This window comes from Bos grunniens, chromosome 11 (assembly GCF_055505025.1).
Source record: "Bos grunniens cultivar Pamir isolate PY7600 chromosome 11, Bosgru_T2T1.0, whole genome shotgun sequence".
NCBI lineage: Eukaryota > Metazoa > Chordata > Mammalia > Artiodactyla > Bovidae > Bos > Bos grunniens.
The window spans coordinates 94,526,267-94,540,429 of record NC_141175.1 but is presented as its reverse complement, the minus strand read 5'-3'; the positions used below and the strand labels follow the sequence as shown (position 1 = coordinate 94,540,429).

The 14,163-nt window shown below is 56.5% G+C and overlaps 1 protein-coding gene across 23 annotated transcripts in view; it reads right to left on the bottom strand.

Moving 5' to 3' along the window:
• DYSF (dysferlin) overlaps nt 1-14,163 on the bottom strand; it is a 225,180-nt gene that overhangs the window by 81,679 nt on the left and 129,338 nt on the right. For all 23 annotated transcript variants that reach the window (XM_086323838.1, XM_086323848.1, XM_086323841.1 and 20 more), the window contains 3 exons: nt 11,673-11,766; nt 11,153-11,230; nt 2,658-2,839 (listed from right to left, as the gene is read on the bottom strand). In XM_086323838.1, the coding sequence (XP_086179964.1) occupies nt 2,658-2,839; nt 11,153-11,230; nt 11,673-11,766 (354 nt within the window). The remainder of the gene's footprint in view (nt 1-2,657; nt 2,840-11,152; nt 11,231-11,672; nt 11,767-14,163) is intronic.

Below are 14,163 nucleotides of genomic sequence, written 5' to 3'. Positions count from 1 at the left end.
AGTCAGCGTCCCCCAGCCCCGGGGCTGGTGGCCTCAGAGTTGTCACCAGACCTACACCTGGCCACCTGAACTGGAAAGGGCCTCAGAAGCCGGGGCAGCCCCTGGTGCAAAATGGTAAGTTCTGCCTCCCTTAGAAGGATGTGAGGAAAACATGTGAGTGGCCTCCTGCCACTGTTGCTAGAGCTGACTCCCATCTCGGAGTCCCTCTGTTTGTCCAAATAGCATTCACCTTGCTTCAATTTAACCAAGCTCTAAGCTCATTAGAGTCAAAAGTGATAGCCACCTAGCATTTCTCGAATGTCCTCAGCAATACAAGCGCTTGACATTTCCAGGGACTTTTGTGTCTCCTATTCATTTCACCTTCAGATTCCCCCTCCTCCTCCAGCTTCCACATGGGGAGTCTGTGATCATGCTCATCAAATTAAATGCATCTTGTTAAAATGATGTTTGCATCTTTTCATTCCTTTGCTCTATGCCTTCCATGACCTGCAATGCCTAGAGGATGAGGTCTGAACCCCTCCTGGCATGGAGGGCCGCTCACTGGAGCCTGCTCGTGCCTCTGTCTCATCCCTTCCCACACATTTTCTACCCTGGCTGTTGCCCTCAGCTGGCCTCACCCCAGCCTTTATGGTGGCTGCTCCCCTACTCTGCTGCACTCTGCTCTTCTCAGCCATCACCCACAGCCCTGCCCAAGCTCAGCCCTTTGATGTGGACCCCTGGGACCTTGTTGACCTGTGAACTCCAGCCTTATGGTTAGCTTCCCCAGGACAGGGGCCACAGACAGAACCTGGGTCTCAGCCAGATGGTGCTGCAGCCATCACAAGCCCTGGTGGCTTGCCCAAGGCACTCATCCGGAAAAATCCTGGCCAGGGCTGGGAGGCATCCCTACCTGTGGTCACCTCACTGCTGGGGACATTGTCCAGAGCCATCTGGAGTGGTCACCAGCTAGATGTCCCCCTCAGTGAGTGAGAGTCCAGCACAGACCCTCAGAGTGGGCACCAGCCACAGCGGTGGGGAGGGTCCCAGAGGCTCCCCTGGGCCCAGTGTTGCCCTTTAGCCACTGGGTCATGGAGAGGCTGGGGGAGGGGCATCCTTGCAGAGCCCGGGCAGCCAGGACCGCAGGAGCTCAGAGCAATGGATATTTGCCAACAGGTACAACTTCATCTGACTATGTTATCAAAAAGCAGGACCCCAGGGCCCACCCACCCAGAAGAGGCCATGGTGCTCTACCACTGGGGTCCCTCGCAGGCACTGGCCTGAAGGGCAGAGAGTGACATCTGCGTGACACTGGTGAAAGTGGAGGTGAGGTGCTACGGGAAGAGAGAGACCAAGCCCGGTGGCCTCCCGCCCGCCCATGCCAGCACTTGCACCTACTTCTGTGACGTCCCCTGGCCCTGAACCCTGCAGTCCTGCCGCCTCCCGCTCATTCCTGCCCCCAGGGTTCCAGGCCCTGAGCTCTTCCCCAAAAGACCCTTCCTCCAGCAGCTCAACCCCCACGGAGCCAGCTTTTTCTTCCAAGGGCAGAGCCAGCAGGCCGGCCTCCCGGGTCCAGGCCTGCATTGCCCGCTGTCACCTGGTAGGGGTGCCCTCATTGGCATCACCTTCAGCCACCCTCTGGTCATCACACCATCCTACCCAGGCATGGCAACTCTTTCTGGACACATCTTTAAAACTCAGGCCCCTTCCCTTTCATCCACTGCTACCCAGGTAAGGCCTCTTGGCCACCTACGCCTTGGCCAACCTCGTCTCTCTCTCTCCCAATAGCATCCCAACCCTCCTTTATAAAATGTTTCCCTGACCCCGCTACACCTCCAATCCCCTGACCTCTACTCCTTGCTCTTCCTTCCCGGCCCTGGCCCTCCCTCGTACTGTGCTAATACCCACTGCCTCATCCCAACACCTCAATCTCACATTCCCCAGAGCCTGTCACATTCCAGCCCACCACTCTCTCCCTCCTGAACTTTTCCTGTCCAGTACAGGAGCCATCAGCATCCAGTGGTTAAATTTACGTTAGTGGATTACACTGAAAAACAAGGAAAATCTGTCTTCTCGGTTGGACTAGGCACATTTCAACTGCTCAGCAGCACACGCTGCAAGTGGCCCTCATTTGGGCAGCACGCCTGCAGAGCCTTCCCACCAGCGCAGCAGGTTCTGTGGGAGAGCGCCACCCGCTGCTCTGTGCCCAGAGAGGACCCAGCCTGTGTCACAAGCTGGCTCCCTGGAGGAGCCCCTGCCCTGTGGCCCCTGAGCCCCGGCTCTCACCTGGACTGGGAGCCCCATATGAGGGGCCACTCAGCCCAGTACGATGTGCGGAGTCCACGCAGCTCTCCGATGAGGAGGGGGAACCCACCTGGGATCTTATAAGCAAGCTAGAGACAGAGAAAAACCCAGGCTCCCAACCCACAGTGAAGCACCCTGGCCAGATCTGTCCCCTTTCTCTCTCATGGGCCCAGCACACTTGCCAGCAATTCACTGTAATTACTCTGAAATTTTCACCACTCTGCAGCCTGTGGGGTCGGGGAGAGGCCACCAGCCCCAGCCTCGGGAAGCGCCCATCTGGCGGGGCACCCATCCCTCACAGCAGCATCTCCCCCCGGGCACTGGGCTCTGGAGAGGGTGGCCAATGAGGGCTGGGGGAGGGAGGCGGGCAGACTCACATAGGTGTCATGGTCATACAGCTCCACCACGATGCTGGGAGGCTGCTCGGCGATGCTGCTTGGCTCGCCAAAGATCTCGATCTCGTAGAAGATGAGCGTCTGGTCCCAGGTGGGGTTTAGGGTGTTCTTAGCCACCACCGTCTTCTGGCTTTGGTGCAGGAAGGAGACGACTGCATAGGGATCTGTGTGGGCCGGGCATAGGGAAGGGAGACAGGACACAGCAGAAACCGTGAGAGTCGCCTGCTCAGGAGTCATGTGGCCACAAAGCTGAAGCAGGGCTGTGGCTGCCGCTCTGGAGCAGCAATGTCCAGGCTGGAGACATGTCCCAGGGGGGCTCTCCCCCCACCCCCGGCTTCTGTGAGTCAAGCTGGTGACAATTGCAGGGAGATGGGGCCAAGGTCCAGGAGAGCAGGCCCAGAGATCCAGAGAGCTCCCCCTGTGGGCTCCTTTCTAGACTGGTTGCTGGGGGGGCAAAAGTATAGTTGAAGGAGGTAAGAGCCTGGATGGTGCATTCATTTATTCATTCATTCATTCATTCATCCAGGGCTTCCCAGGTGGCGCTAGTGGTAAAGAATTGTCTGCTAATGCAGGAGACATACAAGATGCAGGTTCAACCCCTGGGTTAGGAAGATGCCCAGAAGGAGGGCATGGCAACCCACTTCAGTATTCCTGCCTGGAGAATCCCATGAACAGAGGAGCCCGGCAGGCTACAGTTCATAGAGTCACAAAGAGTGGGACGTGACTGAAGCAACTTCGCATGCACACACACACATCTTCAAGATGGTTTGGAATTATTGACATTCATCCTGAAAGCATTTACTGAGTGCCTTCTGCAGGCAAAGCTCAGGGCTAGGTGATAAAGACTGAGAACACATTTGGAGCAATACAAAAATCTATACAAAAAAAAACATAAAATTGCCATTTTGATCATGCTCTGAAGAATAGCAATGAGGTACAGTGGTGTGTAAGAGAGGAATCTAGCTTTCTCAATAGAGGCAGAGTAGAGTGGAGAGGGAGGTGCTGGTAGACTGGCATGCCTAGGTCTGCATTTCAGCAAGCTTCTGCTGGCTGTCACGGGAGAACAGACTGGAAGGGGCACAAGTGGGTGCAGGGAGACCAGTTATGAAACTGCTGCCAGGGTGCAGGCAGAGCGGGTGGTAGCATAGACGGGTGGGGGAGTTAAAGAGAAACAAAGGGATTCGAGGGCTGTTGGGAGCTGGGGGGCAGTGAGGAGAACCTCAAGATCCCAGCAGCTCCTGACACCCCCAAACTCCTTTCTAACCTGCCAGCCCCAGTCATGCTGGCCTGGGACCCACCAGGAGTCATCCCTCTGCCTGGTCCCAAGGTGTCACTAGAGAAGTTTCTAGGGCAGTGGTTCTCCAATGTGAGGATGCAGAGATATCACCTGGAAGGCTGGTCCCACCCTCAGAGACTCCTTCATCAGGTCTGGGGTGGGGCCTGAGAACTGACATTCCTAACAAGTTCCCGGGTGGTGCCGATGCTGCCTTTCAGGGCTACACTTGGGAACCAAGGCAGGAGAAGGGCCCATGGGGCTGAGTGCATATAATCTGGGACAGGAGCGAAAGGCTCGGAGGAGGGGCTCTCCCAGCTTCTCTCATTAGGGTGCAAGGTCCATGTGCTGCCATTCTGTAAGACTCAAAGTGCCAGATGCTGAGGCCACGTGGACAGAGAAGTCTGAGGGTGCAGGAGGCTGGGTGCCCAATGGCTGGCAGGGCTGAACCCAAATGCCCTGTCACAAACCCTCTACACTCAGCACCTTCTCCATCCCGCAGCACCTTGCACCCCACAGGATGGCCCCGGTGTGACCTCAGATGGCCTCAACACCAGACATCTAGTGCCTAGATGTCCAGCTGGTTCTGGGGCTGAGCTGGGGAGACAGCTTTTTCCCACCATGGGGAGGGGCAAGCCAGGATCCCTATCCATAAAGAGACCAGGCGGCATGCCACAGCCACTACAGGAGGCGGCAGACAGTGACCATCAAGGAGTGGAATAGTTGGAGTGAGCAACAGGAGGACTCCCATCAAGGGACAGGGTACAGGATTGTGGCTGTTGCCCAAGGGGCTAGTTTTAAGGGTGATGGGGGGATCTGAGTTAGGAGGCAGAAGCTACGGGCACTCACTGGCCGAACAATGCTGGGTTTGGCTAATGGGAGGCAGCCACCAGGCTAAGACCAGTTCGCAACCTTCAGGCACAAAAGCACAGTGGGGTCAATCCTGGAGGGCTTCCTGAAGGAAATCAGCTTTGAACCTGACTCTGGCAGTAGAAGAGGGCATTGGGAGGACCTTGGCAGAAGAAGGGGCAGGAGAGACGTGTCCACCTCTCACCACCTCCACCTGGTGGAGGCCTCCCTGGCACGGGGCTCCCTTCCCATGCACCAGCCTGGCAGGGCTGCCCGAGCCGTTCCCTTCCTGCCCCTGGCAGGGCCCAACGGCGTCTGTGCGTTTAATGAAACCGTCTGGCTGTGATACCATCAGCTCCAAGCTCGGCAGAGAACCTCTCCCCGGTTCCAGTAAGGGAAAGAGGGCGCGTTCCGATAAATAAAACCATATTAGAGAGCCAGCGAAAAAGCCCCTTTTGTTCCCACCCCCTGTGCTTCCCAACGCTTTATTTTTATAAGCACGGGGGCCCCAGACCGACCGCGTTTACACAGAGATCACAATTGCACATTGTGGCGGCCGGGCACGCTGTATTGGTATTGGCAGCCCCCCCCACGCTGGCCCCCGAGCAGGCGACTCCTTCCAGCAGCCCCATCAGCGCAGGCAATGAGCTCAGCACGGGGGAGGGAGGGGGCGGCTTTCAAACAAAATCACCCAGACCCACACGCACGCCCCGCCCGCCCAGGGGAGGAAAAAACACACAACAAAGGCATTGTAAGGAGCAGGCCTGGAGGCCTGGGGCCTCAGACACTGGGCTACTGTGTGCCGGGCCTGGCCTCTCCCGCACAAGGCCCAGCCCCGCGACAGAAAAGAAACAAGGGGGGGCTGGGGTGCTGCTGAAGCAAGGTGGTCAGATGAAGGGAAGCCAGACAGACGCACAGACACAAGCCTCTTCCAGGAAAGCCAGGAGGAGGGAGGCAAGTCTCAAGAAGAGGGGGAGGGCAGGGGAGAGGCTGGCTCTTCCCAGGGCCATGCCGGTAGGTGAGGGCTAGCATCAGCCTCCAGCCTCACCTGCCAAGCCGCACGGAGATCCCCCTGAGGCGGAAGCTGGATTGGAGCTCTGGAGGACCACAGGCTGTCCGGGCAGCTCCAGCCAAGGACACACAAGGGTTCTACAGGAATTCAACACCGTGGGAGGCCCCAGACAGGTGACTGCTGGACCTGCAGCCCTGTGCCCAATCTCTGCGACATTCCCAGAGCTCCGAGGAGGACCCTTCTCCAGTCACAATATACTCCCTCCAACAGCTCAGACCACCAGGGTGAGGGACAGGACAGGAGGCGTTGTACCCCTTGTTAGAAGAGGGGGCTTGCCTCAGAAAGACTAAGTCTCCAGTGCCTGCTGACACGTGCCTGGGACCAGACTCCCTGACTCCAAGTCAGGGCTCCTTCTTCCTGTCATGATCAGGGTAAAAGGCCCCTTAAGACAGGGTGGAGTAGACTGCTAGTAAGCAAGGCAATGCAAAGAAAAACTACAATACAGCAGTATTTTTCATATAAAATTAAGAAAAATTTGTTTAGATTTATAAAATCCAGTGTTGGCGAATAGCTGATGAAATAGGTATTCTCCTTTATTGCTGGAAGCAATTCAACAACCCTTTAGGAAAGCAATTGGGCCGTATGCCTTGAACAACATAAAACTGTTTACACCGTTTCCCATATTCCTGGGAATCATCCAAATTAACCAAAAAGCTATATGAACCAAGATGTTCACTCCAGCATTATTTGCAATCCATCACTCGTTCAATATACAGTTATTGACTGACCAGCACGTGGTAGGTAAGCACAGTGCTTTGAATATGAAGGCGCATGAGACATGGTCCAGACTCTTAAGATCATGACTGCTGCTTAGAAATGGTAACTAAACATCAATTATAACCCAAGTGATGTGCAGCTTCCTAGCAAAGTGTTCAAGGCACTAGGGGCTGGGGTAGGCTGTGGAGCCTGGTGGCCTCAAGTCAATACTTCCAAAGGAGGCCTCCCCAAGTGTCAAGAATAAGGAGGTAACCAAGACAGACCAAGGAGAAGGGGGCGTCCAGGCACCCAGGACAACATGGGCAAAGGCACCAAAGAGCACTGGGGGGACAGCGAGCCTGTCTGCGGCGAGGGAGGGAGCACCCCGGGCTGCAGGAATAGAGGACGAAGGAGAAGGCAGGCGGGCGGCCCACAAACGGTCCCGGATTCACACCGAGCTAGCTGGATTGAATCCTGTCGATCAGTTTCCCAAAATATGCTCTAAGCAAGGCGCGTTCTCGGGGGAACGAAGGAACGCTTAAACAAGTTCCACGGGCTCCTTTCCTGCAGCCACCCCAGAGCCTTCAGTGCCACTGTGCGTTGTAAATTGCTAAGCGTGCAGTGTTTCCCAGCCTCTCTCACTCAGGATCCCTTTTTAAGTGGAGCGTTTCACAAGCCTCCAGTGCACCTTGGAAAACAGCTTCTTAAGCTCATCGGGAGAATTCCCCCAGCCAGAGCCAACCTTAACAGAAAGCTGTGCTTCAGAAGAGAGGGGTGGGCTGTGACTGGAGTCCAGACAGAGGAAGCCCACAAGCAAGGACTCCCCAGCCCCACTCAGGACAGAGTCTGGACCTGGGGGCCCACAGAGGTGACCTGAGCCAGGGGGCAACCGTAGTTCAGCAGACCTCACTGTGGCCTGGCCTGGCATCAACACCCCTCAGGACCACCCAACTAGCACGTAGCTCTGACCTCCCAGGAACCATAAGGCCAGCAAAGAGAGCACTGGACTCTCTACTTTGTTGGCAGACACCCCATCCCCAGAAATTAATAACTTGGCATTTGATCCTCAAGCCTCTCATTTTCTTCATTAACCAAGCCCGGCCCCTGAGCCCACTGACCCATGACACTTGCAAGGAGGAATTTCTGGGGCCTCAAGCCAAGGGCGGTGCCCTGGTCTATGAGCTGCCCAGGGGTCCTCCATCGTGGTGGCAGCCCTGGAAGCAGAGCCTGTGGCTCCCTCAAACCACACAGGTGGTTCCAGGCTAGGGGAGAAAGCAGAGAAGAACTCCCTGGAGTATAACTGGGCAAAGGAGACAGTGTCCTCCCCAAGCCTCTTTAAGAAATATCCATCCACAGTGATGAGCAACTCAGCTCTGAGCGCTGGTTAGAGCCACGCTACTGCCCATGACGCATGGCGTTGAGGACGTGTGGTTTCTAGGTCTGGAGTCCTATCTTCTCCATTCTAAATGGATCCAGTTCACAGTCCAGATGCTCACCCAGCAGTGGCAACCCTATCCCAATGTAAGTCATTTGAAGTAAGCATCAGTTCACATTTTTTATACCTAATCACTACCTTGGCCACACACACTCATAACCACACAAACACAGGCCACACACACCCTTTCAGGGGTCCAGAGGATTGGTGCTGGCCCTCCAGGCAAACCCCACTGAGGCAAAATCCTCAGGCTCCCTGCACAGCAATATCGCCACAAGCCTCCCTCCCCACCTGAGCTCAGTGTCACTCAACAAGTGTTTCCTGGGCAACTCCTGTATGTCCCCCACACCTTCGGCCAAGGAGAAGGAAACAAACACAGCACCAGCCTTGGGACAGTCCCAAGGCCACGCCACAACGGACAAGCAGAGGTCACAGCCCAGGGCCACGGGAGCCCCCACTGGGAGAAAAGCCAGAGGGCTTCCCAAGGAGGGCCCTCACGGCCGCAGACACCAGCAGACCGGCTGGAAGGTGGGACCAGTGACAGACTCTGCCGCCCCGGACCCTCCCCTGGCCCCAGACATGCCTGATGCACACAGGAGTTTCCTCTGAGAAATGCCAGCCGGTGGCTGTGCGCAGCCTCCAGCCGCCAGCCGCCCCAGGGTCAGTTCCAGGGGAGAAGCTGCTTTGGTTTAGGGTTTGGGAGTGAAAATAAACACTCTGGGTTTTATAGGTTCACCCGTGTTGGCTGCTGTTTTCCTTTCCAGCAGCTGCTCAATCAGGCCTTTCATTCAGAAGCCAGTGGCCTCCGAGGAAGCCCTGGGCAGTGCCCTCAAAACTCAAGGGATGTTTATTTGGGGGCGGGGGTGGAGCTAGGATGGAAAGTGTTACGTCTCCTGCGGGCGGTACCAGGCTGACCCTGCCTGCAGTCCCCAGAGGTGCGGGTCCCCCAGGGGAGCTCCCCTCCAACAGGTCTGCCACAGTACAGCCCACGGAGAAGGGGTCCTCCACCTGCACCCCACTTCACTCCTCCCACACCTGTACCCCCACCTCGCACACTCTCCCCTGAAGGAAGAGGAAGCAAAACTGGGAATTAGGCCACTTCTCTTTTCCTGAGAGTAGGTGCTGAGTGTCAGAAAGCATCCTGGCCGCGGTTCCCAGGAAATTGCAGTGGCAGAGACCGCCCTCCCACCTGCCAACGCCCCTGCACTGCGCGTGCACACTCTCTCAGCACCCTGAACCCAAAGCACAGAAGAGAAATTGCTCCACCCACCCCAAGTCCGGCTGCACAGAGCTAGAGAAAAGGTCACTGAGAGGAGAGGAAGGTGAGGAGGTACAGCTGCCGGGGAGGAACCAAGGTCGCTCCCCAGGCTGGGGAGGAGCAGGACCTGGAAAGGGGCATGGATGGGTGGCCGTGAGCTGAGTCCCAGTCTATGAACAGAAGGCCACTCTCCCAGAGGAGCTCAGTTCACCCAACTAAGCACCAAGCGTTTGGAAGGGGGGTACATCACTTGTCAGCTATTTCAGCTCAAGCAATTTAGTTAACCTACCTGAGTCTCAGGTTCTTCATCGGTAAAATGGGGATGTTAAAGCCTACTTCATAGAACAGTTGTAAGGGTTATGAAATAACACCAGTAACGTGCCTGGGCTCAGAGTAAGCACTCAGTGTTAGTTCTTTAGCGCTACAGGTTCAAGGTAAGTGCAGGTCTCTTCCTTGAGGAGATCAGAGTCATGGTGGAAAGAATGTGACAGAGACACACGGCAACTGATCTATGCAGTGGGTAAGGGCTCTGGGACGGGTGCTGGCAAGGTCCTGACTGAGTACTGAGGGGGAGCAACCAGCTCGGCTTGGGGAAGGGTCGGAGGGCATGTGGGCTGGGTCTTGAAAGACGAGTAGGAGTTCACTGGACCAAGAATAGGGAGAGACTGTGTTCCAGGCACTGACACAATGGCCAGGAACGCGGAAGAACCAGACAGCTTTGACAAGAGCCAGCGCAGCCAGAGCCTAGTGGAGAGAGAACCAGGAAAAGATGAAACTGGCGAGGTCTGCAGAGTCAGATCACAAAGGAGTTGTCCACTTAAGAGTTCTGGATTTATGTGTTGTGAAAGTGAAAATGTTAGTCACCAAGTTGTGTCTGACTCTTTGTGACCCCACGGACTGTAGCCTGCCAGGCTCCTCTGTCCATGGAATTCTCCAGGCAAAGTCTTGCCTGGAGCAGGTTGCCATGCCCTCCTCCAGGGGATCTTTCTGACTCGGGGATCGCACCCAGGTCTCCCACATTGCAGGCAGATTCTTTACCGTCTGAGCCACCAGGGAAGAAGCCCATTTATGTGTTAGTATCTGTTTGAAATCAGGGGAGTGACATGACCAGATCTGTCTGGGTTAGTGTGGAAGGTCACAGGGAGGCCAGGAAATGACCAGAGTGCTCAGATAAAAGGGCCATGGCCAGTGCGAGACAGCAGCCACAATGCTGAACAGGAGGGAACAGTCTCTGAGACTCGGGAGCCAGAATCAACAGAGCTGGGCACCTGCTTGTTTCTAGCCTGATGGGCAGTACAGGCACATTGATGTGATGCCAGGACCGAGGGAGGAAGTAAAGGGGGGCCTGGATCTGGGGGAAGGGGGCCCAAGGAGTTCGTTTTGGACAAGATGAACTGCAGTGACTCTGAGTCTTCCAGGGGAGACACTGAAAATATGGGTGGTATAAGGGGCCTCTAGAAACTGAAGACCTGGAAGTTTCCGTGACATGAGCAGTTCCTGGGTTGGTAGGGGGACCCCAGTGTCCAAAGAAGAAAACACACACGGAACTCCTCGGGGGCATCAGGCTCAAGGGGCAGTGAAGTGGTTGATCAGGAACAGGTGGAGCAGAAAGCTGCAGGAGGCCAAGAAAGAGGGGTGTCCCAGGGCCAAGGCCAGAGGGGTTTTCAGGGGGCGACGGCCAGTAAAGCCAAACCCCACAGAGGTCAAGCAGGCCCCTGCAACCCGGAGACACAGTGGGCTGACAGCAGCCCCCACCTCCACAAACCCAACAGACACAGCACCCCGTCTCGATCAGGGGAAGCCCAGGACACGTTCCCTGTGGGCCGAAGGCCCTACGCCTCTGTTCCCAGCTCTCAGTCCCTGGTCCCCAGCTCTCCCCACTCCCCCCACCTACCGGAAAAAGAGTCCTTGTCCATTGCAGGCAGATCCCGGGCCTGGTACATGTAGCAGCGTAGATGGTAGCGGTTCCCATCTGCACCAGAGAAGAAACAGATGCCGAGTGAGGGGCTGGGGGTGACAGGATCAGGGGCTGGAGGATGGAGCGCGTCTCTAGAAAGCAGTGGACAGAGGGGCTGGACGAAAGAGACTACACGTGCCACACTCTCAGGATCAGGAGAGCAGACCACAGCCCAAAGGCGGAGCCACAGAACAATGTGTCCTGGGCCTGGTGAACACTGGGGAGGGGGCAGGGAAGGGGGACGGGGTCAAATGAACCACCGTGCCTTGAGTGCTGGACTTCAGGCTCAGCACTGATACATATACCACACATGGACACACACACGACACTGACCCACCAACACAGACGCAGTCCTCCACAGCCCCCACACATACACCTGATCACGCAACCCACACACCCAGGAACGTAGGGTGACCCATCCGTGTCACCCCTGTAGATACCTCCAAACATCACTTACAGTCAAAGATGCAGGAAATCGTGGGTCTGTTCACACCAAAACTCAAGGTGGAGACGGACACGGAATCTTCACTCCTGTCGTCCACCACGCCACCCTGGAGACACAGAGCTGGTCACAGCAGATTCTGACCCCAGAGGCTGGGGGTGGTGGGGAGACTGGCTCAGATAGTCAGGTCTCCAAGGTCCTTTAGACAAGGCTCTAAAGCGCTAATTTCACTCCAGATCCCAATGTCAAGTCCACAGGGAAAAGCCTCTCCCTTTCTAGCGGAGACCCGACAAGCCAGAAGGGGGTTTTGAGTTGTTCCAGCCCCAGAGGTTAGAGTTCGATAGAAGAAGGGACTCAAGGGGCTCTCTGGGGTAGGGTGGAATCCATCAGGGGTCTGCCCAGGGTAGGGGTTATGGGGAGCCCACGTCTGGAGGGCCTCAAACAGCATCTCTGTCCTCCCCTGCCTGGACACAGGGCTGGTGTGGGGACACACAGGCACGCAGCTGGGTCCCCAGCTCTGCAGAGAAGCTGCGCTGTGTCTTCTCATCTCTTACCAGTTCCCACTGTGCTGAGGGTCAGAGGAGCCTGAGGCTGGGGACAAGGGCATGGGGGGGGGAGCATCTACACTCAGGCTCAGAAGCTCTGCATCAACCTAGATGCTCAGTCCCCGCCCCTGTCCTCGTTGGCCACTGGGCCATAAATCGCCTTCCCGGTGCCCTGCATCCCTCCACCACCGCCTCTGCCACATGGCACCCCCTCATCGAGGATGAGCCCCAGCAGGAGTCAAGGCCCCCGGAAAAAACAGGAAATGTGCCAATCACACGGCAGCCCGCCCTTCCAGACCTGGCCTTCTAGGACATAAGTTCCACCAGCCTCTCATGGCAGGAGCCCAGCAGAAGGGCCAGGGAGAGCTGGACAGCATTCCTCTGCCATCCCTCTGCATGGCCCTTCCCCTCTCCTCACACTGTCATCTGCTCCAGTCCCTCTTTCCAAAACCCAAGCACGCCCACCCTTGAAAGAAAACCCAGCCTCCCTTCCCATGGCCTTTTCACCCCACCCAGGCCCACCCAGCGTAGCCACACCCCAAGGCCCTTCTGCTGGGCCACACTGCCCTCTACCCAGCAGCAGCCAGTTCCCAGGAATCTCCACCTCTCCCCAGGCCCTGCAGTTTCACCCCCACCCCCACCCCCACCCACACCTCCAAATACAAGAGGCGCGGCCACTGACATGCTCCTCCTCTCCAAACCGTGCCCACCCTCAGGGCCTAGCTCCAGGCCCCTGGTCCAAGAAGCCTCCCTGGACACCTGTCCCCTTCAATCATGTCCTACCCTTTGTGACCCCATGGACTGTAGCCCACCAGGCTCCTCTGTCCATGGAATCCTCCGGGCAAGAATACTGGAGTGAGTTGCCATTTCCTTCTCCAGGGGATCTTCCTGACTCGACCCAGGGATCAAACCTGGGTCTCCTACAGGAGACCCAGAATCTACACTGCAGCCAGATTCTTTACCATCTAAGCCACCAGGGAAGAGCCAAGTATCTGTGAGTGTGGGAGAGTTCTACAGTGTGTCTCATAGGCTGCCTGATTGTTAAGAAGATGAATTATATGCTGTGTTGGCACACAACTTGGCACATAATAAATCAATAAATATTTGCTATTAATGATCTTATGAGAGAAATAAAGCATGGGGTGGGGTGAGGGGAGAGGTCATAAACTATGAAGTCAGTAATTGTGCTCAGGGGTGGTATTCATATATCCTGTATTTGTTCAAAATTATTCCAGGAGCTGGAAAAGTGGACATTTCAGCACAAAGCCACAGTCCCGGAAGAAATCAAAATCAGTGAGTCAAGCAGTCAGTCTCTCTCAATACACACAGACACACACACACACACGTGCATACACACACACACATCCACACATGTGCACACACACACAGGAGAGCAGGGAGGGGGTCACACAGCGCACAGGTGAGAGCCCAAAAGCCACCACGTTTACAATCCTCGGTCTCGGCAGGTGTGAGCCCGGCCTTGCAGCACCGGCCCCGCCACCCTTGCCAAGTCCAACAGCTAACGGGTCTGGTAACAGGGTCTAAAAGGCCACAGGCGGGGCCCGACTCGGGGCCCATCAGGTGCAGGGACGCCCAGGAAAGCAGGTCAGGAAGCTAGAAACGGTGTGGCCAGCCCCCAGGTGCCACAGGGCTCAGCGCCCCCAGCAGCTCATACACCTTGGGGTGGTGGCGGGGGGAGAGTCTGGAGGGACTCTGTAGCCCCTCATCTCAGCCAGCCACACACACATACGCACTCCACTCACAAGTAGGGCGCTGAGGGGCGTGTCAGGAGGGAAGCCACCTCTGGCAGCCACGGGCCCCCGATTCCTCTCCCCGCCGGGGGCCAGCAAGGGCCGTCCATGCCCCACTGAACGGCCTGTGGCTGGGCCTTTGGCAGCACTTTCTGGGTCTCCGTCCAAAGGCACGGCTGCCGGCCTGTGATGAAGAAAAGCGTCCTCCTC